The 23,710-nt window shown below is 34.7% G+C and overlaps 6 protein-coding genes and 2 long non-coding RNA genes across 15 annotated transcripts; 2 read left to right on the forward strand and 6 right to left on the reverse strand.

Moving 5' to 3' along the window:
* Positions 1 to 3,242: 3,242 nt before the first annotated feature.
* Positions 3,243 to 6,802, reverse strand: LOC100748376 (sodium-coupled monocarboxylate transporter 2-like). Of its 2 annotated transcripts, XM_003492070.4 has the most exons (9): positions 6,499 to 6,802; positions 6,157 to 6,375; positions 5,693 to 6,038; positions 4,856 to 5,010; positions 4,620 to 4,760; positions 4,442 to 4,550; positions 4,129 to 4,350; positions 3,551 to 4,056; positions 3,383 to 3,476 (listed from the first exon to the last, which is right to left on the reverse strand). In XM_003492070.4, the coding sequence occupies exons 2-9, from the start codon at positions 6,372 to 6,374 to the stop codon at positions 3,383 to 3,385; spliced, it is 1,791 nt and encodes a 596-aa protein (XP_003492118.1). In that variant the 5' UTR covers position 6,375; positions 6,499 to 6,802. The 2 variants fall into 2 exon arrangements, with proteins under 2 accessions (XP_024225739.1, XP_003492118.1); XM_024369971.2 differs by lacking the exon at positions 6,499 to 6,802 and having other exon boundaries at positions 3,243 to 3,476; positions 6,157 to 6,374.
* A 408-nt stretch (positions 6,803 to 7,210) lies between these two features.
* LOC100749094 (KICSTOR complex protein ITFG2) lies at positions 7,211 to 9,543 on the reverse strand. The gene is made up of 6 exons (XM_012389618.3): positions 9,265 to 9,543; positions 8,966 to 9,185; positions 8,566 to 8,882; positions 7,778 to 8,490; positions 7,485 to 7,719; positions 7,211 to 7,428 (listed from the first exon to the last, which is right to left on the reverse strand). The coding sequence occupies exons 1-6, from the start codon at positions 9,409 to 9,411 to the stop codon at positions 7,249 to 7,251; spliced, it is 1,812 nt and encodes a 603-aa protein (XP_012245041.1). The 5' UTR covers positions 9,412 to 9,543; the 3' UTR covers positions 7,211 to 7,248.
* Positions 9,429 to 10,015, reverse strand: LOC112213423 (mitochondrial inner membrane protease subunit 2). Its single transcript, XM_033322576.1, has 2 exons — positions 9,710 to 10,015; positions 9,429 to 9,629 (listed from the first exon to the last, which is right to left on the reverse strand). The coding sequence occupies exons 1-2, from the start codon at positions 10,013 to 10,015 to the stop codon at positions 9,429 to 9,431; spliced, it is 507 nt and encodes a 168-aa protein (XP_033178467.1).
* A 1,065-nt stretch (positions 10,016 to 11,080) lies between these two features.
* Positions 11,081 to 17,516, reverse strand: LOC100749212 (ABC transporter F family member 4). 6 transcript variants are annotated; one of them, XM_033322585.1, is made up of 9 exons: positions 17,235 to 17,516; positions 16,662 to 17,015; positions 15,963 to 16,225; positions 15,693 to 15,882; positions 14,844 to 14,893; positions 13,802 to 13,959; positions 13,541 to 13,727; positions 12,789 to 12,967; positions 11,081 to 12,743 (listed from the first exon to the last, which is right to left on the reverse strand). In XM_033322585.1, exons 1-9 carry the CDS (start codon positions 17,377 to 17,379, stop codon positions 12,194 to 12,196), a joined length of 2,076 nt encoding a protein of 691 aa, XP_033178476.1. In that variant the 5' UTR covers positions 17,380 to 17,516; the 3' UTR covers positions 11,081 to 12,193. The 6 variants fall into 6 exon arrangements, with proteins under 6 accessions (XP_033178476.1, XP_033178474.1, XP_024225699.1 ...); XM_033322583.1 differs by having other exon boundaries at positions 14,844 to 14,896; XM_024369931.2 differs by lacking the exon at positions 14,844 to 14,893 and adding an exon at positions 15,251 to 15,390.
* Positions 14,682 to 15,453, forward strand: LOC117152091. The gene is made up of 2 exons (XR_004462334.1): positions 14,682 to 14,739; positions 14,819 to 15,453. It is a non-coding gene; the product is annotated as an uncharacterized LOC117152091 (long non-coding RNA).
* On the forward strand, positions 17,517 to 18,056 carry LOC117152090. Its single transcript, XR_004462333.1, has 2 exons — positions 17,517 to 17,632; positions 17,825 to 18,056. It is a non-coding gene; the product is annotated as an uncharacterized LOC117152090 (long non-coding RNA).
* LOC100741029 (28S ribosomal protein S36, mitochondrial) lies at positions 17,949 to 18,946 on the reverse strand. Of its 2 annotated transcripts, none has more exons than XM_003492092.4 (4): positions 18,678 to 18,929; positions 18,530 to 18,584; positions 18,278 to 18,438; positions 17,949 to 18,090 (listed from the first exon to the last, which is right to left on the reverse strand). In XM_003492092.4, exons 1-4 carry the CDS (start codon positions 18,699 to 18,701, stop codon positions 18,073 to 18,075), a joined length of 258 nt encoding a protein of 85 aa, XP_003492140.1. In that variant the 5' UTR covers positions 18,702 to 18,929; the 3' UTR covers positions 17,949 to 18,072. The 2 variants fall into 2 exon arrangements, with proteins under 2 accessions (XP_003492140.1, XP_033178480.1); XM_033322589.1 differs by having other exon boundaries at positions 17,957 to 18,090; positions 18,278 to 18,447; positions 18,678 to 18,946.
* A 278-nt stretch (positions 18,947 to 19,224) lies between these two features.
* LOC100742226 (heat shock protein 83) lies at positions 19,225 to 22,109 on the reverse strand. The gene is made up of 2 exons (XM_003492101.4): positions 21,940 to 22,109; positions 19,225 to 21,541 (listed from the first exon to the last, which is right to left on the reverse strand). The coding sequence occupies exon 2, from the start codon at positions 21,539 to 21,541 to the stop codon at positions 19,388 to 19,390; it is 2,154 nt and encodes a 717-aa protein (XP_003492149.1). The 5' UTR covers positions 21,940 to 22,109; the 3' UTR covers positions 19,225 to 19,387.
* Positions 22,110 to 23,710: the final 1,601 nt, after the last annotated feature.

A 23,710-nucleotide genomic window follows, 5' to 3' on the forward strand; every position in this document is an offset into this window, starting at 1 on the left:
CGCGGATATACGCGTATATCGTCCTCGAATTGCCAGCGATATTTTTCCATATTCCAGCGTATCTCTTCCTTCTCTTTGTCTTCTGCCTTTCTCTCTCTACGCTTCGTGTCAACGTTACGTATCTACGTTAAGAAATGTCAAAGTTCGTCCGTTTTCGTCTCTTTGTCGGAGGATAGCGAACGATGAAAATTTCCTTCGATATCGGTTTTTTCTTTATTCTCTCTCATTCGACTGGTTCCTAACGTTGACAGGAGGAAAACGTAAATAGCTGGTTCGCAAAGAATTCGACGAATCGCAACCGGCATAGAGACGTCGTCGGTGAGAGTCGGCTGGTCTCGTGCGTGTCGCGTGATCCTGCACGCTTTCGATGCCCATTTTCGTATCGGTGAGCTACGCTTCGCTTCCGCGTACCTATAATTTTCTAGCGCGGTTAACCTCTTTCTCGTGCACTCGCCCCGTGTAATTTTACTCGAACAGATATGTTTTCGTACGGTTGATGGGTCCAATTGTATTGGTCGTATCGATACGATACACATTCAGCCGAGTGTCTCCGCGCGACGATATCCCTTCTAGCGGGTGTCGGTCTCGTGGACATGGCCAGACGACCGTTGTTGTTTGTTTGTATACGCTATACGAGCAGCCGGGGCACGGCCGGTTGCATTGGTTGCAATGAAAAGAGAAAGGGGAGGTAGATGCGTATATCGTGTTCCATTCTATGAATACAGGCGTACGGTGTGTGCGGTTGGGGCACCACGTTCTAGCCTGAAAATTGAATGTCAGCCAAGGAAGAGATGTCACAATATTCCGCATGCCTGCTACCTAGCTACGTTTCTATTGCGTCTCCTTTCTATCTTCTTTCCTCCGCTTCGCTCGTTGCTTGTTTTCGAGAATACAAGAAGAACGCGGCAGACCGTCGGGTATTCATTTTCATAGGGTGTGTTTACTCTCTCGACGGTAACATCGGAGGGTAGCTGCGAACACAAATAACCGCGCAACCAGGAGAAAAAAAAAAGAAAGAAACAAGCGAACGTGTAACTAAAAATATGCGAGATGCCAGAGGCGTTTAAACGTAGCGCGAAATGATAGCGGAACGGGTGGTGAAAACAATAACGAAATATAACGTTGCGTGCAATGGGAATTATATCGTCGAGTTAGAATAACCCTTCTTCTATTAAATAACGCGTAATATTAGGATTTTATGCAGGCATAAATTTCACGTTGCCTTCACGACCTCCCAATTTGCTATCTTCCGAGTTGACGCTTAAATCAACGATCGTCTCGTTGACCGAGAAATCCTTTCGGCATCTGCGCAGCCTATTGGCCGCGTCTTTTCTGAAAAAAGCGTGTCCTGCTAGGACACGAGGTTACCGCCGTAATCCGACGTCCGAATGTTTGACAGAATAATTTTCACGTTAGCGGGGTGCATTATGCTCCTTTATGCTCGCGCCTGGCCCTACGTATTGTCGCCGAAATAAGCCGTATCCCACACCGTACGCGCCCCCTTAGCTTTTATGCGCTTTTGCGCGTATACCGTGACCTCACAAAAACCGGGGAACCCCGTTATATAGTTACACTCGACGAGACACGAAGAAAGAGCGACGAAGAAAGAGAGATTAGAGGACCTAAGCCAAACCTCCGTCTCTATACATATATACGTCCATACGCATACTTGTACAAACCATACGTTCCTTCCTCGATACTTATTTTCATCCTCTCGCCGACTTCTGTCTTTCCTTTTTTCACCAACCTGCTCGCGAAGCTGCTTTAACATTCGCGCACGCACGAACGATTCCCTTCTCGTGAGGCCAATTAACGAAACAACCGTCGCGCGATATCGTTGCAAGCTTTTCGACGAATCGACGTGGTCGATCGGTTATTTCACGAGCAATCCAAAGCTCGAGCGAAGAACGTCGGTGGAGAAGATGGTAAAGCTAGTTAATCGCGTGAATGCAACGAGATAGTGGCTCCGTCACTCGACACCAAATCAGACAGAATCTGTCAAAAAACTGTCACCCGACGACAATGGACCGACCTCTGGCTCGAAAATTTTACCTACGAGGTGAAATGAGACCGTAGAGGAAGAAGGACGGGACGCGACAGGAATGTAAGTAGGAGGGCCTTTGCCACCTATATTTGACACCTTTCAGTCCAATAAAATAAAATGGTTCGGTGGAATGTGGTCTCCCGTTCGAGACAGAAGTGGCGTTTCTACGTCAGCCGTATAACGTCCCTACCAAGCCTTCTCTCCAAACCATCTTCTCTGTCTACCGGCCAAGTTCTTCTGAAAGCCGAGGATAATATCTCGAATCCTTGATAAGGGTTACTTCCTTCGTCGACTTTCACCTCGGAATCTTGACGTTTTATTCCTTTTCGCCGGATCCACGTACGTAGTTTTCGAAAAATCGAGTTGTCACGAGAAAAGAATTTCGTAAAAATGCGCCAAAGTGCGAAGCAACGTTCCACCGTAATGAACGCGATCCGAATGCTTGTAAAAGGATTAAACAGCAGAGAATAACGCGATAGCTTAGAAAGCTGCGTTAGTTACACATCCAAGTTCGGTGAACCGTGACTGATAGCACTGCGGTCAAAGCATTATCGCATATACGCGTCTTTCCTACGATTTTAATATATCTTCGCTATTGATTTTTCATAGAGACTGCAACAATGTCGTCGCTATTGTGAACGATAACAGTAAGCCACTGGACGATAAATCGTAGCGAATTTTTCAATCTGTGTCGCGAGTTACCGTTTATGAGACGATAAAATATTTGCAATAAAACGTAACAACTTTATGCCGTATCGAACGGACCTCGAGTTCGATGAAAACATCGTATAAAATTAAATTACGGCCTTTGAACGTAGCATTGTTTGGTTCTTTTCGAATGGACCGTATCTTTAAAATTTCATTGAATGGAAGAAGCACGGTCGTAGACACGTGCAACCATCATCGCGCATATTTTACGATCGATCTTTCGCGGATTTTCAAGATCAACTCGACGAATGACTGGACGAAAAACACCCTTCGCATTTCCATTCGTCCTAATCCGATAGGCATCGTTCCTCCAGATGTATAAACGAGTTGTTTGTATTGAGATGCGTGGGACAGATATATAATCTAGTCAATTTGACACCCTCCTCGAGGGTCTAATGGGTGCTTTCAACCCAGAACGAACCAGTTATGTAGAACTTTGTTATGCCAAATGGTCGAGCAGGACTGTGCTTCGATGCTTATCGCACGGCGATTCGTTTGTCTTCGAAGGTTCTTAATTTTATTAAAAACTTTCTTTCGCCGTAACGTACAAATTAATAGTCGTTTAGTTGGACTTTATGTATTCTATGAACACAACGTCAGAGAGAAGGAATAAAAGCAGTTACGTTCGTTTTACAAGTTCAGCTTTTCCATTTCTGCGTTCTTCACCAGCGTGTTCGATATCGAATGCATCGGAACCTCGGTGTATTTTTTCGGTGGTAGAAATCTGAAACGACACGGCCATGCTCGTGAATAGTTTTGCCATTTTTCATCGAAATTAAAACGAATATATTTCCATACCTCTGAACTATCGGTGGAAAATGATTTCTATCCACCTCGCTTAGATCGTTAACGCCAAACAGAAAACTGACTATCGTTCCGACCACCATCGATATCAGAAAACCGACCAAAGCGTAATACATGAACGATATGGTAAACAAAATAAACGGTTCGTCGTCCGCGCTCGATAGAATGTCACCCGTATTCATTGTCGTTTGGTTCGACGCGATCTCCGCGTTTAAACAATCTTCGGTCGACGTAGAAAGCGGTGGGTAAATTAACCGTTTTTCAATCATGTTCACTTGAGCCCCGACTATGATCCAAACCATGGACAACATGGAAAGCAATCCACCAGCGATAGCACCTTTCGACGTTGCCCATGGTACCAACATTCCCAGGGTGAATATACCTAACATCGCGCCGCTCGTTACACCGTGCAGGGTCAAAGATACTCGAAAAATATCGCCTAAACGATCTACGATGAAAACCAGCGACATACAAATTAATCCTACGACCACTACGATAGCCTGGAAATCATAATGTCGTTAGTTGTTACTTTTGCCCAAAAGGACGAGCAAAGATAATACTTTATGATGTACCTTCATAATTTTCGCTGCTCTCTTCTCTTTCTCGTTACTATCGGGTAAACAAGGATCGATAAAATCCTCGTAAATTGTACCAGCAACTGTGTTCAAATTAGCACTCATCGTCGACAGACCAGCGCTGACAAGACCGGCTAGAAAAAGACCAGGTAGTCCTGGAATATCTGCAGCAACGTCCAACACATAATATGGAAGTAATTGGTCGCTTCTGGAAATTACCTGCGAACCAATTGAACCTTTACATTTCTTTTTTCTTTTACAACAGGGGATGTAATTAATTTCTGTTTACATAGGAACGAATGGTACGTACGTGTGTGCTTATAGGATCACATTTATGGTATCTAGCGTACATTATAAGACCGGTAAAAACGGATATCCATTTTATACCTACCATACATAAACCCATAAACGCTATTGCCCTAACGAGATAAAAATCTTGTTTGTCAGAAATTTCTTTCACCTTCGAGAAATATTATTGCGGTACTCACTTGTGCGCTTCCTTGATATTCGGCACGGCTAGAAATCTTTGCATCGATACTTGACTGATACCGAGCCCCGATAACCACGTCATCGACATACCAATCGACATGCCCCAAAAAGAATTTCGAACGAACGGACTTGGATCCATGCTGCGACGTGTGATAAATGGCAAATTAGGAGACGCTTCGATACGAGATAATAATAATAATAGTAATAATAATAAAAGTTCTATAGACGATCATACTTCCAAAACACTATTCTGCTACCCTCTTCCGATATTCTCCAAGTCTCGAATATACCGCCTACAGCCATAGTACCCAATATGAATACCGCGAATAAACTTCCCAACGTTACGGTCATTTGAACAGTGTCAGCCCATACAACGGCTTTCAATCCACCCTAAATATTTTTCAGGAAGATATTCATTATCGAAACGAACGTATTGATAGCGTTATCGTTCACGATGTGTCGTGAGATGAACCGCTTTTTACGGAATATTTACATAAATGTTGTAATTACTGGCCGTATCTGGCGATAATATTATAAGCAGTGTAAACATTTGACGAAAATCGACGCGCCAAGAAGACGGCTCGTAATTCCATGTTTAATCGTAATTATATTTTATTCGTATCTCCCATATGATTTATCAACTATATAGTCCCTTATATGCGATAACGTTGGACATGTTTGTAAATATCGCGTATCGTCGCCTATCGTTCCCATACGATTCACGTAATTCCCAGCCGTTCATCTTTTCAGCCGATGAAAACTGATCTTCGCGTGAGAACGTTTAAAGATCGTTCAACGATCCAACTAATCGAGCCTATATGGTAATAGACTGGAGTTTAGATGTTATATGCAATTTCGTTCTTTACTATTTTAAAGCAAAAACCGAGTACCTTTGAAATGGTTTAGAACGATTATTTAAGCGTAACCTACAAGAAGACCATTGAACTTTCCATACTAAACTCCGTCGACGCGAATAACTGGTAAGTCGAGAGTTAGTTAGGCTAGAGTTCGATTCGACGATTCTTAAAAGCTATTTAAAAGGAAAGTAGGAAGTGTACGTGAAATAACTTACGATAGTCGTGTAGAATATGCACACTGTACAAATTATCGGGGTGATCAAGTGAAGATTGATGGACGTTGCCTGGGAAAATGCTAACGCTGGTACGTATATGATCAGAGGGACGTAAATGATCAAAGAAAGCGTGTAAAGAAACGAGGCGAACGTCCGAACGGGCCTCGTAAATCTCATTTCCAGGTATTCAAACGTGCTGGTCAGTTGTAATTGATAAAATACTGGCAAGTAAATAAGCGAAACGAGAGCACACGATATAATCGATGTAAAAATGCAGGCAGCATATTGTGTGCCATACTGATATACTTCGACAGGTACAGCGAGCAAGGAAACTGCCGATATGTGACTGAAATAAATCAAAGAAAACAATTTCTAGTTTCAACATCGCGAAAGAATTATTTTTATCGACGCTTCGATAGAATCGCGTGCATTCGTTAGAAAATATAATTTCCACGGCGTTTTACCTGGCAATTAAACTCATGCTAACTGGGAAACAGGACATTGTTTTCCCTCCGAGCAAATACTCGGTAGTGTTATCCTGTTTCTTGCCAAAACAGCCAAAATAAATCCCTATGAGGACGCTGACCCCTAAGAGACCAGTGAACAATGTGTAATCAGTCCATCCGAACGTAAGTTGTTTCAGTTCTTGTCCGAGCAGTGATCTTGTTTCGTTTTCTGCCATTCTAAAAACGATGAAGTTGAAATTGAGGATTAACTCACGATAGAGAACGTTCGTTCGCTACTTTCGTTCTCGTCCACTTAAACTAAACTCTGCTCAGCTATTGCAACGGACAAAACTATTTCAACTTTCTTTTTATTTGCAGTATGATAATAGTCGATGTAGCACGGTAAACGATTAATAGTAGTCCAATATTTGTCACACTCGTGTATTGATCTATTTCTATTACTCGTTATCGAAGATCGAATTCATCGATACGTAGCGTGTTAATTCAGGAGATTTGCGAAAAACGTCGACTAATGGTCAATCTATGAATATGAAATTCAGCGATTTCGTAAAAAGACGGAAAAGTACTCGATGCGAGCTACATTCTCACTAATAACGATAACGTTCAGCATAATGTTATATGTTTAACTGATTTTGCACGAACATCTGTTTAATTTATGATAGGTAGATAAAGTTCCATCTTTCGCAATGTTATGCAAATAGTTGAGTATCCTTAAACCAGTCTCTGAGTTGAATCTTCAGTTCTTCCGCTACCGATATCATTCCCATCTTGTTTGCTAAAAATTTTCAAGAATCTTTTTCGGTCATATATCCTTCATTCTAAGACGGAAATGACGACGAACGTTAGGTCAAACGAACGGGTCCTGTCAATACGCATAAAAACTGTACTCGCGAATGGAAATGATATGGAAATACGAGCAATAAATTCCCTGGACGTTGAACAAATATAGTTCCTATCTAGAGCGAAGTAGCTTGTAGAGAAAGAACAACAGGATTGCTTTATAAGAATCTGCATATATTCCTTATTTTTGTAATTTTTTATAATTTTATAATTTTTTTTTTTTTTCTTATAATTTTACAGAATTAAATCTTAAGATATTCCATACAGCAACCATTCGGTTAACTCTCGTATTTTCTGTTGTTTCTCCATCTCGGTACAGTTTCCTAGGAGATTGTCTAAAATTTTCTTTTCTTCGGAATCGAGTTCGTCCATGGGATTCAAAGGCTTAGTAACCATACTTGGAAGTGTAACATCGTAATAAAGAAATATCTGCAAACATTAATACTTATAATTTGTTTGATTTACAAACGAATAATAAACTTTACCTTATTATTGAAACTGTTATATACGAGACAAGGTGTTGGAAAACCAGGAGTAACATTATAGTTACCAGTACAGAATGCTCTAACTGGTTCTTCAAATTGAAAACGTACGCTATTGCGTTGTTGATCTAAAATGTAGGTTTGCCCGTCCCATGCGCAAGCAACTATTTCGTCAGAACCATCGCCGGTTACGTCTAATCGACATAGAGCGAATATTTGATGATCTACTTGCATCGACCTAGAAAACATTATGTAACCTGTATCGTTGCTAAATATTTGCAATTTTGAAATCTTACCATAGAATGATTTCGTCCTTAACTAACATTATTGTCCCATCTAAAGTAGCAAGAGCGTAAGGTTTTCCTTGTAATAAATTATTTTGTATATTCGCGTCAGTTTCGGTTTTACCTTTTCCTTTTGCATCTTCTATCTTATTGTTACCGCTATTATCTTGACACGAAAAATGCTTATATGTAGGTAACAAAGAATCCTTTTCCGACTTAATGTCGTAACCACCAAGAATTACGTTGCCTCCAAGAACATTACCATCAACTTGATCCCGACTAGAAGGATCAGTAGTTCCAGAAGCTTTATTCGTTTTAGAATTTTCGGTCGTTGAATTTTTCCTACGTCCTTCCATGATACTAAGGCTACTTTTCCTTATCTCTGATTGCGAATTATTTTTCTTAAATTCTAATGAGACAGATTTCAAGTTCTTACCACATTGCACTTCGTTCAAAACACTCGATTTGAATAATAACTCTTTATATTCGTAATTCGACTTATTTTCTACTACACACTCTAGATCTCCGATGATTTCCGTTGAAATATTTTGATTGCGCATTCTTGATATTCCCAATGTTTGATAGTCCACGCAGCTCGCTGCTGTTTCGTTACTTTTCTGATTAATTTCGTCTTCTAGATGACAATCTTCTGGATTACATTTAATTCGCATGAACGTACCGCCAGGTTGAGCAACTAACAAAGTTGGTGTTCCATCCGCCATATGCTAAATAAAAACATCAAAATTCGTTATTACCATAGATTAAAGAATTCACCTTTCTTTTATACAAATTTACTACACCTGTAATGTGACTGTTCCTATTTGATTGGCACATTCCCATTTATTCAGACCAACTAACTTTCCTCTACCTAATTCTAGATTACTTGACCATCTGTAAGATCTAACTACACGATCGGTCAAACCAAGTACCATTTCATTTGCACCATCTTTATCAACATCCGCTACTAAGACCATTTTTGTATTAGTTGGGATTCTTTGTACATGAACACACTCCATTTTACCAGATAATTCATTAATTTCATTATTGCCATCTATTTGATCTAAACTTGAAGAACTTGTCATGTTAACACCTGTTGCGATATCCGTGCTTGGATGGCCTATGATTTTTATCCAATAATATACAAGTTATAATTATTTTTAAACAGCAATACAAAACACAATAATATAATTTGCAACTCACCGTGTTTTATGTTGTCTTGATCAATTGGCTCCTTGATTAATTGTTGAGTAGAAGTTACGTTGCTCATACTAGGGTTAACGGATCTTGGGCTGTAAAAGATATGTGCCCAGCCATCTCCACATATTACAACTAACGCATTTCGTCCATAATTAAAAATATCTCCTATCGCTACACTAGTTATAAGGCCTAGCCCAGGTATCTTTTGCCATAACTCTGAGCCCTGTAATATAATAATTTAAAATAAACAGCGTAACAATTCGTGCCAATAAATTATTAGTAAATTAGTAATATCAATTCACTTTAAAAATATAAAGTTCTCCCTCCGCTGTACCAATAACTAATTCATTGTCACCATCATTGTCAACATCTCCTATTGTTAAACCATGTCTACATACAGTACCAGGTAAATCCCATTGAAGTCTTTTAACAAAACTAACAGCCCTCATTTTCTCTACAACAAATTCTATCTAGCGGGTACTTTTGGTGAATTTAGTGGAAAATTATGATTTGTCATAGAAGGATAAAGATATCGCCAACGGCTAGGTGGCCAGACTATGGAAGTAGCTTTAGCAGTTATCAATCCAAGAGAAATTGGTCCGAAAGTATTAGAGTCCATGGAACGTCCAATATGATCACCTTCTACCCAGCAATGACCTTCAGGTATCTAACAAATAGATATGAATTTCCTTATTATTCATAAAATTCTATAAGAAAAGATTTATGGAGTGAAAAATTCTCAAATACCTGTAGAATGTCTGCTTTATAGCCATGTGTGCGCACAATGTCTCCAGAAAGTCCTACAACTCGCTTAATCAAAATTTGTTCTGGAGTTTTTGGAGATTTTACAGTTACTATTTCGCCGCGTTGAATATTTTGTGTACGAACTGCTCGGCGATTCAGAAAAACATAATCAGGATTTCTTTCATCAGGGTTTAAGGTTGGCTGCATAGAAACTCCTTCTACTTTGGCTATGTAACCAACTGTATCCAAAAAAGTGATCCCGATAGGGATGCCTATAAGGATACCCGCAAAGAAATGTCGTACTTTCATCTATCGCATTTATCAACTATAAATAATAAAAATATTTTGAATTAAACATCTATAAGAGTACACAAAATTACATTTATTGATTATAATTTTACAACAACAAATATGAAGTTATACTTTAAAGAGAAAATCTATATTACTCCTTCATTATTGTAAAATTATTAACAAAATTTTAATATAGTTCTTTATTCATAAACTGAAATAATCTTTTATAGGTTAACATATAAAGTTTAAAACAAAGAATTTATTTTAGTCTCAAATTTTTTATAGTGTCCGAGGATTTATATTTATAAAACTTTCATGATTTACAAAGTATTAAACAGATCTTATTGTTTGTTAAACTATGAACTCGAAATAAGTAGAGGTTACAAAATAATTTTAATGTCATACATTTAGGTTAGGAAAACTAATCTTGCTACATATACATACATATTTTACATATACATAGATTGCAATATCCAATGCAATTATACAATGTTTTAAATTATAAACTAAAATAATTATTTAGTAATGATACTTGTTCTTTGTAGATTATACTTAGTTCCATCATAAGCCTAAATTATTCATGCAAAATAGGTGATTATATCTTGTTACAAACAGATTTAAGATCAATATTTTAGTTTTAGAATTCCAAAAACAAACGTGAATTTTGATATAATATTATTTATTCCTTTAATAACAGCGATGAAGGTAACTGATATTACCAAAATGTACGAGCTTAAATAACCTATCATTTAATGGACCGGCATTTTTATTAATGAATGAATTATCATTAAAAAATGCTCCTACTTCCACTAGAATTTAGCTATACATACATACATATATATCTTAAAGCGATTATTTAAAAAAAATTAGTTAATTATTATTAAAGTCATTTATATCAAACTTGTTTTAAATGTCGCATGTGGGAACATTTTTAACATTTTTACGATTGGGCGTAATTTTTAAACTATAACTGGATAAACATTTATGAGGTCCGCGTTTTCTTAACAGTAATACATATTACAAAAAAATGCGCCAACTCTGTATTATTGACATAAAAATTTTTTAAGATATATTTAATAATAGTTTACATTTAACATTATCTATTTATATAGACATCATATAATAGTACTAATAACTTCATCTCATAATGGCTATTAAAACATGATGTGAACATTAAAATACGTTATTAACATTATTATGGAAGATCATGCAATTAAACTGTTTAATTTTTATACAACACTGAATACGATTTCAACTTGTATTTTAATATCTTTCATTTTTACATAACGAACGTCAGGGAATTATACATAATATGATGAAGAGTGTTTGCATTCAACATGGAACTGCATAATTAAACATAGGTATGAAAATGACAATGGCTATATACTAAATGGTTTTATGAACTACATTATTAAAAAATTCTCAGCTAAATGTAACTCAAATACTGCATACAGAATTCCATATAAAATTTAATGCGATAAATAAAAAATGAACAAGAAATTAATAAATTGCCAGCATAATACAAAATTCTAGATAACATTAAACAATTGGTATGTGTACAAGCGTTCTACGGATCAGTGCTTGCCAATCACCATACCTGATATAGGATTAATACCACAGTAATGCGTATTAATAATTACTTAGTGCCTATTGCCTGTGCTTGAATTCTGTGGTCATTATTGCACAATGACTTTATCAGATATGTGCACGATGCACTGCCTCTTACTTGGCCCCTCTGATTAGTAAATTTTTGATCCTATGAAATATAAATATAAGATACAATAGGCAAAAATGTAATCATATAATAAATTCGATTCTTATGAACATATTAGGTCTTTGGCAGTGCTTAACCAAGATCTATACCATTCGTGACTATTTTGTTATTTCTTTCTTACTATAGTCTGCAAATTTTCAAGATTGGTAAACACTGATTCAATCAAACGTTAATTCGTCATTATAGTTTTTCTTTTTATCCTGAATTGTCTTTTCATTATAATGTAACTCATTATTTTCATCTTTAATCTGTTCTATTTAATTTCCCTTGTCAAATTTTTACAATTTCGTTGTTCTTACAACTGTCATTATCTTCTCATTTACCATACTTGTTTTCTCTCACTGATATATTTAAAGTAAAATATATATTTTTTATATATTTCTTCTATTATCCTGTCCTTTCTCTTGTTTTTCTTCCATTTCCTATTCGCTTCCCGTCACTTCCCCTTCCTCCTCTTCGTCATCCTCTTCTTCTCCCTCTTCCTCTCTCTCTTCTCCTTCATCCTCCTCTTCTTCTCCTTCTTCCTCTCTCTCTTCCTCTTCATCCTCCCCCTCCCCCTGCTCTTCCCCTTCATCCTCCTCGTCCTCGTCATCGTCCTCCTCCTGCTCTTCCTCCATCTCCTCCTCTTCCTCTTCCAGCTCTTCCTCCACGTCCTCCTCTTCTCCCTCGCTTTCCACCTCCTCCTCCTCCTCCTCCTCCTCCTCTTCTTCCTCACTCTCCTCCTCCTCCTCCTCTTCCTCCTCTTCCTCTTCCTCCTCCTCTTCCTCCTCTTCTTCCTCCTCCACCTCTACATCTTTATCCACTTCATCTTCCTCAGTCTGTTTTTCTTCTTCACTCTCCTCCTTGTCAGTTAATTTTACTCTTCCCCTATCTTCTTCACTTCCCTTTGCCTTTTCAATCTCTTCTGCTTCTTCACCTCCTTTTACCTCTGTTTTTCCACCTTTCTCTTCAATTTGTTCTTGTTGGTCATCTTTAAATATATTTTGTTCTATATATATTTCTTGCTTTTTTTCTTCCCCTTTTATTTGCTGTTGTTTTTCTTTATAAATTTCTTTCATTTCATTAACTTGTAGTTCGGTATCTACTTCCTCTTTTCTATTGGTTGTACTAACCTTTAGAGCTTTTTCTGTATCATCCATAGTCAAAATTGTTGTATCTTCTGTATTTTGTATTTTGTGATCTTCTACCTCAGATACCTAAAGTAGTGGGACAATATTTAGTATCTTTATTTTTAGTATGACATTATAATGTATGATTCAATCTAGTGTAATAATTATAAATTCGGAAAGGGATAACTAAACAGTGTAACTAAATGTAGAATGATTATGTGGATTTAAATAGTTCAGGCAAATAATGTTTGCTGTTATTGTAACAAAATTATAATTAAATATTCAGTTATTCATATGTTAGTTATGTAAATGTTAGTATTTGTAATAGTGAAAAAGATGTAATATATATAGTGTATGCATTCTAGTTCAAAACTAATACATTAGTAATTCATTTAGTAGATAATATAAATTAAATATTAATGCTCAAAATAAATCACAGATTAATAATTACTGATGCGTAATAGCACATTAATGTTCAATTTATGTTAGTAATTATTTGAAAAAAATAATGTTTACATCCTACATAGTTCCTGTGATCTGCCATTTTCATATTAACTAATCTGTACAGAAGCAAACAATTAAATGAATGAAAGAATCACCAAATAAAACAAGGCTCCGCAGATTCATTTGATTCTGTTGGTAATTCTAATATTTTCTTACAGCTGCATTTTGGTCGAGACTGATGAGAGAGAGGGTCATTTTGCCTGAAAGTACAACAGGTGCCTCTACATCCTCTTCTGCTTTTTGAGCTTGCGTTTCTGAATCTGTTACAAGTAATTCGCATTGTGGAGGAAGTGCACCTTCTAAATATATCGGTTTTGGTGGTGTTTTTTCTCTCTCAATATGACTGAAATAGTTCCATTACATTTATTAAATATGCTATATTGTAACAAATATATCTTTTCAAAATGCTTTCATTACCTTTGTGAAATTGGGATTATAGGAGTAGTAGGTCTACTACCCTTACCCTCACAACTAGCTGTCATTTCCATACCTATGACTTTAACAGTTGGCGAATGTTCTATGTTTTCTACTTCTTCATCTGTCATACTATGTTCAGCCTGGACAATGGTATCGTTCTGTAAATTAAATAATGCAAATAAATGATCTTTTGTATTATACTGCCTTAAGGGAATAATATTTTACTTTAAATCTTTTAATATAAGATATATATATATATAATGTATATTATGAATACTGCATTATGATGGTTAATACTTAATAAATAAATAAAGTTTTTTTTAATCTCCTTCTTTTTACAAATACAATACAGCATTTGCTTAAAAATTCACACATTTTAAAACATTGTTTAAAAAATCATGCTGTTCTGTTAAAAAAACTTACAATGTAATAGTAACTAAATTAATGGAGCTATAAATAACAATAGTTAATTTATAAACATGCATTTAAAGTTATGAATTTAATGAAAGAGATTATATCTAAAAAAATATACACTACCGATAATTTTTAATATGTTTTAACATGTTTTAATACATCATAAATACTCTGAAACGTTGTTATTGCAAGGTTGACTCCTTAATATTAGAATTTAAAGATACCTAAATATAACAGGTTACCTTTAAATGACAAATACTTTTATTTCACTGAAAATATTACATGTTGCAATCATTGACAATCGCTTCGTTAACTTCGAATTTTTCGCCGAGGATATGTACTTATTGCCATGTGTTATAGTCAACAATACGTCTTTATCTATATACTCATTTCTGTGTATAAAAATAATAATGAGGCAAAAGATAAAAGTTATTATGACATATTCACGTTGTTACTTTATTAATCGTCGTAAGTTATATACCTGAACAACTGAAACGATTGTCAATGATTTAAAGGCAACCTGGGTATAACAGATTTATTATTTGTGGAAAAATATAAATTTAGAGCAAGCAATTTCTCTCAAACTTTGGTTACTCTTGTTAGGTAATCTTTGAGGCAAAGAATATACCTTAGATGAGCGATCAACCCCTGCCAGGCCTTTGGACTTTGGAGGCCCATCTACTATTTAAATGTAAAAATAAGAACTATAAATTCTATCATTTATAATATATTTAATAATTTAAATGCTTTTAACGAGTACTTCACTCAGCTAAAATATGAGTATGCACATTTTTATATGAAGATGAATATATAAAAAGTGATCAATAATCTAAATATAGTTATACAGAAGCATTGGAGAATAAGGAAAAGCGAAATGTCGAAGATCTCATAGTGTCGAAGATCTCGTAATGAATATGTATATAATGTACAACAGGAGAGGTAAAACTTGAAACGCAATCAGAACACAACAACGTGCACATTTCTAAAGACTAAAAAACTGAAAATGTAAATTGTTTCATAATTAGTCTAGTAAACCTTGAGTTCTTGTTGTGGGCTTGGACTATGCATAACTGAACGTGATATGTTGCCCATCTGAACAACAATTCTTTCCATGGCTGCTTCCGTCTCGACCAAACGTCGTCTCAGTTGATCTATCTCTATGTCTCCTGCCGCTTCTTGTGTTCCAGCATGTATAACATTACCAAACGTGTTCAGAGAATATACACGAGTACTTACAATATTTTTAATTTTAGTCTAACAGTTTTTTGTTAAATTTATGATATAAATACGTGTGTGTTCTAATTGTGCAAACCTTGCATCATGCAACACCATTTAAAAATCTGATTAGATACTCAAAAAAACATGTACCTTATTTTTCAGTATTTCTTTAAAGGAACTAGCTTTCAAGGAAAACACTGCATTAATGATAATGTAAATCAAGTGTTGTCAATATCTCTCAAACATTTAAAGAACTTACGGTCCTTTAATTCCTCTATGGTAGGTGGCCTTTGTGGCGATGGGGACCTCTCCTTTTGATAATGCATTGTACCACCAGTCATTGCAGTAGCAAAAGCTTCAGGACTAAATACCATTTTCCGAAATTCTTTCTCCGCTGCAGCTCCTGGATATTCTGAAATGATTTCACTATCCGAATTTTTTCTCAGCACCTAATAAAATAAATTACAATAAGATTTCATAAAATTTAAATAAATTTACCTAAATATCCAAATTTTATAGAATATTTTACCTTTACAATTGTATATAGGAAAAATAATACAATGCCCGAAGTATATAATGGCATAATAATTCCCATAGTACCATTTCCTTTTGGTGCAGGAACAACATGTCCTGCACCTCCTAAAGGCGGTCTCATCTTTGGCACAACATGATCAGGTCTATCTGCTACCTTTGGTACAATATGCGAGGAAGGAATAGTTCTACCACGTTCTCTTAATGCAGGATGTAAACCACCTGCATGTGGAGGTGTACCTCGTTCTTGTTTTATGGTACCTAAAAATACAAATATTATTTTTTTAAATATTACTTGAAAAAAATAGCATGTAAAACAAACAGAACTCAAAATTCCTTGTAATAATTCCTTTATAATTATTTCAAGTTTTATAGAAACGTTAGTACATTATCATTTTAGTCTATTACACACATTTAAAGCTATAACTATAGGCCAAACTTATTCCCATCTACTCATCTCTAGTTATACATACTTGTTCTTTTGGCAACCTGCCAAATAGAAGAGATAACTTGAATCTCCTTTCCATATATAATTGGTTAGTTTAGTAATACCAAACTGATACTTTTTATTAGAAGTAATTACTAATTCAGTGATTCAATTCAAATGATATAATTATGTTAATAGTAAAAGAAAGTTATTCATGCTTGTTAGTAGCTAATGTCAAAAGTTTTAAATAAGACTTTTTATAATTCTTACTGTGCGGCATTAAAATATGATATCTGATTAGATGTGGAGTACCTAGTTGAGAAAGAGCTATACCAAAATGTATTTTAAGACAGAGGGAACTATTAAATGATCTGATTTCTTCTAAAACTTGTTTATAAGATTTTCCCAGGCGTTCTCTTTCAGCAAGAAATGTAGATAAATCTATACCACATCTAGCTAAAATTTCTTCTCTACACAAACTTGCACCTTGTGGTGTTAATTTTACAGTTTTCAAAACATCCCTTACTCTTGGATCAATTTGATGATGTTTCAGTATATTCTGACATATTTCATACATAATATCAGCAGCAGTGACATCACTTTCAAAGATTACATCGCAGCATGCTAATAAACATTTGAGAATTTAATTCATTGACAAGAAAAAAATATAATTTTTACTTTTAAATAATTAATTAAAAGAAAACGAATTGAAGGCAACAGAAAAATATATGTGATTGTAATTAAGTAGCTAGTTTTTTTAAATTCAATATAAATAAAATTTCTTCGTAATATCACGTACTCTCTTTTATCTTCAATGAATTAGATATTTCGATAAAATCTTACCCGAATTGTCCGACGTATAATGTGGACTGACAGATGCTGTGAACATAGGATAGAAAATTTTCGGCCACAATACTGCAAAACACCCGATTACAATTGCTAGGACAAAAATCGCCTTTCTTGGACCGAAATCCGTTATTTCAGCCATATTCGTAAATTTGTCGTTCGTATCGTTCTCGCAACTTCGATAAATGGTAAAACAACTGTAGTTCTTCCACTGGCACGTCCAGGGATCGCGAAAGTGGATGGAAGACGCAGCGCACTGTCGTCTGCTATTTCTGTCATGGGACAGGGCTGTGTCTATCAGCTTTTACTCCCAAAACGTTTTTCTTTAATTTATCCTTAACAGAATTCGCAAATACATTTATAGAATCAAGTGGCAAAGAACATATTTAAAAAGTGTAAGTCTTTCCAATTTGTTATACCTAACTCAATAAATATATTAAAAAGATTAACATAAAAGGAACTGTGTTAAAAAGTTTGGAACATCCTTATATTTAGAAGCTGACTAATTTTTAATGATAATACTAATGTAACAATACACAAACATTATACCGGAATAACGTAATTTTACTGAACTTTTTTTTGTCTAGGATCAAAACACTCTATCTGTTACAAGAATAAGCCAAAAAGTAAGCCAGAAATAGCAGGTTCTGGCAATGTCACATAGGCAAAGAAAGACCTTGTCTGATAGATGGATGATAAAAATATATACAATTTATAGGTTATTGTTTTGCTGGCATTTATTTACAGAATTGTTTATACAGAAAAAGTGTAATAATACCCTAGAGTTGATAATGTTCTATATATTGAGTACAGAGTTGATAATTCCTTAAGGAATTTATTCTGGACCACCTCTCTGTAACAAAAAAGAACTAATTTAATAAAAATTTGTTCCTTTTCCATTGCATATGGATTTCAGAAAGTATTGCATGAATATAAAGATCATAAATATCATAAATTCATCTAAATTCTAATAATTTATGTTCTATATGAATGGTAAGTTTGATTACATAAAGTCACTGATAAAATAACAGAATACTTACATTAATATATGCAATTTCCTTTTCATCAATGGGTCGTCTTTGATAGCGTGGAGGAAGATAAATATCTTCTATTGTCGGTAAAACCACTACATCAGGTCCTGTTGCACCAATATTTTTTTGCGACATAGTCGGCCCTGCATGCACAGATGGTGTGGCTGTACCTGGAATAACTAACCAATAACAAGGATTTCAGTCGGCTTTTTCAACTGAAACATTCAAATGTCAACAGTAACTCTTGCTTGATATTATTACCTCTGCCACTTCCACCTTTACGAAATTTAATCAGAGGCACATGTGGTTTTACTACCTATTAAAATTTAAATCTTGTAAATTGAGTGATTTTATTATAGTCATATATTAACATACGGTATACTTTTTACGATTATACCGATGCACTGACCTTCCAACCTTTGCTTGCCATCATAATTGTTCTTTAATATCTTTCTGCTGTGTCTTATCCGAAGGCCAAGTTTTACTTGCAACAGAAGCTTCTTTCGATCGCTTTAAAGCTTCAAGTAGATGGCGTGTTTTGACATACTTTAACGAGGACAAAATAATCGTCAAATACCTGTGTGAAATTCATTAATTTCGCGAAACTAACATCATATGATATCACCAGAAATTAATAAGCAACTTTTCTACTTAACTTCGCTTAAGTATATCTAATTCAATTCAAATATAAATAGGCAAGAGGAATATGTAATGCAATGTATTGAATTTAAAAATTTGTCAAATTTAAGTATCAATTTAGGTTACTTCAGCTAATATGTGACATTACGAAATAAGTGTGTCTAATATCTAATATTTTGTCTCTAGAAATTTTCGTAACTACAACGATTATTCATTTTTTTTTTTTTAATTTTTGCTATGTGTAGTAATATATTATGTAGTATTTAATATGGTAGGTGTAGATAATAAAAATACATATATTTATTTATATATATAATATATATATATATTGTAATAAATTTTATTGTAAATTTTACTTAATTCCAAAGTATTTGGTATCAGACAATTTCGTTTGTAATACCACATAAAACGTGGTTATTTCAGCAGTCTTTCAATGACTACAATGACGTTAAGCATTGATGTCATATTCAGATCTTAAACTTAATCTACTTCTTCCATTCGTGAAGCATCTTCTGTGTCTCCTTCCAAAGGAGGAACTTCTTCTGTTGTTTGCTCTTCTGGTATAGATTCTTCTTCATCGATACCAAGACCCAACTTGATCATTCTATAAATTCTTGCAGCGTGAACTTGTGGTTCATCCAACGTAAAACCTGATGAAAGAAGTGCTGTTTCAAACAACAAAATTACTAAGTCTTTTACTGCTTTGTCACTTTTATCAGCCTCTGCTTTTTGATGAAGGGTTTCGATAATAGCATGATCCGGATTTATCTCAAGGTGTTTCTTTGCTGCCATGTATCCCATAGTAGAAGTGTCTCTAAGAGCTTGAGCTTTCATGATCCTTTCCATATTGGCAGTCCAGCCATATTGTGAAGTGACTATACAGCAAGGAGAATTAACCAATCGGTTTGATACTACAACTTTCTCTACTTTGTTATCAAGAATATTTTTCATTACTTTACATAAATTTTCGTATTTGGCTTTGTCTTCTTCTCTTTTCTTTTTCTCTTCTTCGTCCTCGGGAAGTTCCAATCCTTCTTTGGTTACAGATACCAATTGCTTACCATCAAATTCTTTCATTTGTTGCACCACGTATTCGTCGATAGGTTCTGTCATATAAACTACTTCAAAGCCACGTTTTTTAACACGTTCAACAAACGAACTGTTTGCAACTTGTTCTTTATTCTCCCCAGTAATAAAGTAAATGTGCTTTTGAGTCTCTTTCATTCTGCCTACATAGTCCTTAAGAGAGCATACTTCGTCTCCAGAAGCTGAGGTATGATACCTCAAAAGATCCGACAATTTATTACGATTAGAACTATCTTCATGAATACCCAATTTAATGTTTTTGCTAAACTGTTCATAGAATTTCTTATAGTTATCCTTGTCCTCTGTGAGTTCTTCGAACAATTCTATGCATTTTTTAACCAAGTTCTTACGAATAACCTTTAAGATTTTATTTTGTTGAAGCATTTCGCGAGAGATATTTAGCGGAAGATCTTCGCTATCCACTACTCCCTTCATAAAATTCAAGTATTCTGGAATTAACTGTTCACAATTGTCCATAATGAACACTCTCCTTACATACAGTTTAATATTATTTTTCCTCTTCTTATTTTCAAATAAATCAAATGGCATACGCCTTGGTACGAAAAGTAAAGCTCTGAACTCCAACTGACCTTCTACAGAGAAGTGTTTAACAGCCAAATGATCTTCCCAATCGTTTGTCAATGATTTGTAGAATTCACCATACTCTTCTTGGGTTATATCATCAGGATTCCTAGTCCAAATGGGTTTTGTTTTGTTCAATTCTTCATCTTCGGTATACTTTTCTTTAATAGTCTTCTTCTTCTTTTTCTTTCCTTCACCCTCTGCTGTTTCTTCTTCCTCTACATCCTCAACCTCTGGTTTTCCATCATCTTCTTTTTTCTTTTCTTCTTCTTCTTCAGCCTCATCTTCGCTCAGCTCCTTTTCACGTTCCTTCTGTACTACTAATTTAATTGGATAACCAATGAATTGAGAATGCTTTTTTACAATTTCTTTGATTTTACTCTCTTCTAAGTATTCAGTTTGATCTTCCTTTACATGTAGAACAATCTTTGTTCCTCGCCCTAATGGTTCTCCGGTATCGTGCCTAACGGTAAACGATCCGCCAGCACTAGATTCCCATAGATATTGTTCGTCGTCATTGTGTCTGGAAACAACAGTTACCTTATCTGCTACTAAATAGGCAGAATAAAAACCTACACCAAATTGTCCGATCATGGATATGTCTGCACCAGCTTGAAGCGCTTCCATAAAAGCTTTAGTACCAGACTTGGCAATTGTACCAAGATTATTTACCAGGTCAGCTTTGGTCATACCAATACCAGTATCAATGATGGTCAAAGTGCCATCGTCTTTATTTGGAATAATTTTAATAAACAATTCTTTACCACTGTCAAGCTTAGTAGGATCTGTTAAAGACTCGTAGCGTATTTTATCAAGAGCATCGCTAGAGTTTGAAATCAGTTCTCTCAGGAAAATTTCCTTATTAGAATAAAAGGTATTGATAATCAATGACATAAGTTGAGCAATTTCTGCTTGAAAGGCGAAAGTTTCTACGTCTCCCGCTTTTGTCTCCATCTCTGTTGACATCTGTAATAAATATTTAAAAAAAAAAATTAAACTTATATTAATTTTTTTTAATCTTTATATAAAAAAATCTCGCGTATTTCTTTTATTTTTTCTAATATGTAATAATTACATCCATGTCATAAACATGTGGTATGCACCACATGTGTATATATACATATAGATGCAACAAAGCTTACTTCACTTTGTTAGTTTCATTGCGAATTTAATCTAGGTGTAGTAAAATTTTTAGAAAGATACAAAAACACATACGTGTGAATAAAATACACGTGAATTAATAATTTGAATTGAACAAAAAGGATCGGTAATGAAAACGTTAACATAGTTTAGCATAATCATAAAACCATAGAAGTTTATCAATTAAAACATTTATTAAATATGTGAATTTGATATAAACTTACCGTATATTTCTTATCAGTCAATTTAAAGCAATTATGCCTTAATGTCCAGTTAAATTGATATAACAAATGATACACTTAACAAATGACACAGTACCACGTACCGGCAGCCTGTAGAATGGAGTCGCGCAATGACTAGGATTCTCTTTATATACTTGCCAAAATTCTAGAATGTTCTAGAATGTTCTAGAACTTTTTTACCCCTTTGAATACTCCATATCCGGTGGAATTTAAATCTATTTCAATGATTTTTAATCAATGAATCGCTTTTGTCTCTGCTATTGGTATCGATCGCCTGCTAAGAAATAGAAACACATAATTTTCCTTCAATCGAACAAAAATACGTGCCGTTCAAACGATAAAAACGACAATGATTCTTTTTTTCCCTAGCGCGGTACTTCCGGAATTTGTTATGAATTAATATATCCAACATTATCAGACAAGTGTACAATTAAACAAATGGACAAATCATTCATATACTAGTACTTTTGTTAATTATGATTAAGCTATTTTATTAGCATTATCAACGAGCATTCAAAATCGGAAAATTTCATTTATAGTTACTTTAAATAAAATGTTATCGATAGATATATCGAATTGAGTTATTAACAATCGTATTAAATTTTGTGATTTGATTGTTTTAAATAAGTGTTTTCGCAGTAAAACTTTTCCAGTTAGTTTTCGCCGAATAATTTTGTCTTTAACATATTTAAGAAAAATCGTATCATTTTAAATGTTTCATAGCGTAATTTTCTGTATGGGTGAGATCCTAGAAACGATTCGTTCTTTGTCATTGTAATTTACCTATTGTTCCGGTAGAATGTTTTAAGAAAAATATTCATCTCATGAGTCATAGCATATTACGCATATTTATTGCGACCTTAAGAGAATACCAAGAAGTAGATTGCTAATAATCGATAAATTAAATCATCAAAAAATTGTACAAGTATGAATGCATACGAGTTCTCTTTTACGTATGTTATTTTAAGGATTTCGTTGTTGAATGTTTCAAAGAATCAAAGAACGATATATATGTAGATCAACGGTGGCGTACGAAGAAGCGTTTATAAAAATTGTGAAAATCCAGTCGGTATCGGATCGTACTTCTCCATGTATTGGAACGTGGCGCCCCCTAAGTTTATTGCAAATACATAAGTCAATTTTTTGTCTAGTCTCTGTTAGGAGAATTAATGGAATTTATATTTTATTAAACAAATATAGCCCTATAGTTCAACTCGTTTCTCCTAGGTAAGTGTATATCGGTTTACAATTCTTTTTACTTCTTTCTTTATTTCCGGCGCAATATAAAAATGAATCTATGAGAACATATATCTTTTAATTCGAGAACTTGTGTATAAAAAGAGCATAACTGCCTTTTTTTATTCGCCCGTGTTCGAATTTATTTTTAAGACGCGCTGATCGATAAGACAATGCCGAAGTTTGATTTCTTGGTATACGAAATATGACTACGCAAGAAAACGAAATATCGATGCTTGTAAGTTCTGAAATGTCCTTAATTGGTAATCGAGTCACGTGGCAATGACACTACTAGTATAATTACAAATGCCTAACCCGTAGATTTTCATGCAGAAGGAATACAGAAATGTTCGAAGCATGTAAGGCGCGATCTTTTTCTATTCATCGTGTTTCGATGTTGTTTATTCTACAAGACATCTTTCTTTCATCGATATGGTCAGTAAGTATTTGTCGGGATTTCTGGGGTTTTAGAAAATATTTTTATTCTTTCTTTCTGAAAATTTATATTTATTTACAA

The sequence above is a fragment of the Bombus impatiens genome, unplaced genomic scaffold, assembly GCF_000188095.3.
Source record: "Bombus impatiens unplaced genomic scaffold, BIMP_2.2 scf_0647, whole genome shotgun sequence".
In the NCBI taxonomy this organism is placed as follows: Eukaryota; Metazoa; Arthropoda; class Insecta; order Hymenoptera; family Apidae; genus Bombus; species Bombus impatiens.

What these genes read in the sequence shown, in the direction of transcription:
- LOC100741029 (XM_033322589.1), bottom strand. Translation starts at nt 18,701, where the DNA reads ATGATGGCAAGCAAAGGTTGGAAG. An exon ending in TGGCAAGCAAAGGTTGGAAG is followed by an intron (nt 18,585 to 18,677) that starts GTCAGTGCATCG and finishes AAATTTTAATAG; the next exon opens with GTAGTAAAACCACATGTGCC. An exon ending in TAAAGGTGGAAGTGGCAGAG is followed by an intron (nt 18,448 to 18,529) that starts GTAATAATATCA and finishes GTTATTGGTTAG; the next exon opens with TTATTCCAGGTACAGCCACA.
- LOC100749212 (XM_024369931.2), bottom strand. Translation starts at nt 17,379, where the DNA reads ATGGCTGAAATAACGGATTTCGGTCCAAGAAAGGCGATTTTTGTCCTA. An exon ending in CATAGAGGAATTAAAGGACC is followed by an intron (nt 15,391 to 15,692) that starts GTAAGTTCTTTA and finishes CTGGAACACAAG; the next exon opens with AAGCGGCAGGAGACATAGAG. An exon ending in ATAATCCCAATTTCACAAAG is followed by an intron (nt 13,728 to 13,801) that starts GTAATGAAAGCA and finishes GAACTATTTCAG; the next exon opens with TCATATTGAGAGAGAAAAAA.
- LOC100742226 (XM_003492101.4), bottom strand. Translation starts at nt 21,541, where the DNA reads ATGTCAACAGAGATGGAGACAAAAGCGGGAGACGTAGAAACTTTCGCC.
- LOC100749094 (XM_012389618.3), bottom strand. Translation starts at nt 9,411, where the DNA reads ATGAGGGCTGTTAGTTTTGTTAAAAGACTTCAATGGGATTTACCTGGT. An exon ending in AAGGACGAAATCATTCTATG is followed by an intron (nt 7,720 to 7,777) that starts GTAAGATTTCAA and finishes AATGTTTTCTAG; the next exon opens with GTCGATGCAAGTAGATCATC. An exon ending in ATAACAGTTTCAATAATAAG is followed by an intron (nt 7,429 to 7,484) that starts GTAAAGTTTATT and finishes TAATGTTTGCAG; the next exon opens with ATATTTCTTTATTACGATGT.
- LOC112213423 (XM_033322576.1), bottom strand. Translation starts at nt 10,015, where the DNA reads ATGAAAGTACGACATTTCTTTGCGGGTATCCTTATAGGCATCCCTATC. An exon ending in ATAAAGCAGACATTCTACAG is followed by an intron (nt 9,630 to 9,709) that starts GTATTTGAGAAT and finishes TCTATTTGTTAG; the next exon opens with ATACCTGAAGGTCATTGCTG.
- LOC100748376 (XM_024369971.2), bottom strand. Translation starts at nt 6,374, where the DNA reads ATGGCAGAAAACGAAACAAGATCACTGCTCGGACAAGAACTGAAACAA. An exon ending in GCATATTCTACACGACTATC is followed by an intron (nt 5,011 to 5,692) that starts GTAAGTTATTTC and finishes AAAAATATTTAG; the next exon opens with GGTGGATTGAAAGCCGTTGT. An exon ending in AGCAGAATAGTGTTTTGGAA is followed by an intron (nt 4,761 to 4,855) that starts GTATGATCGTCT and finishes CACACGTCGCAG; the next exon opens with CATGGATCCAAGTCCGTTCG.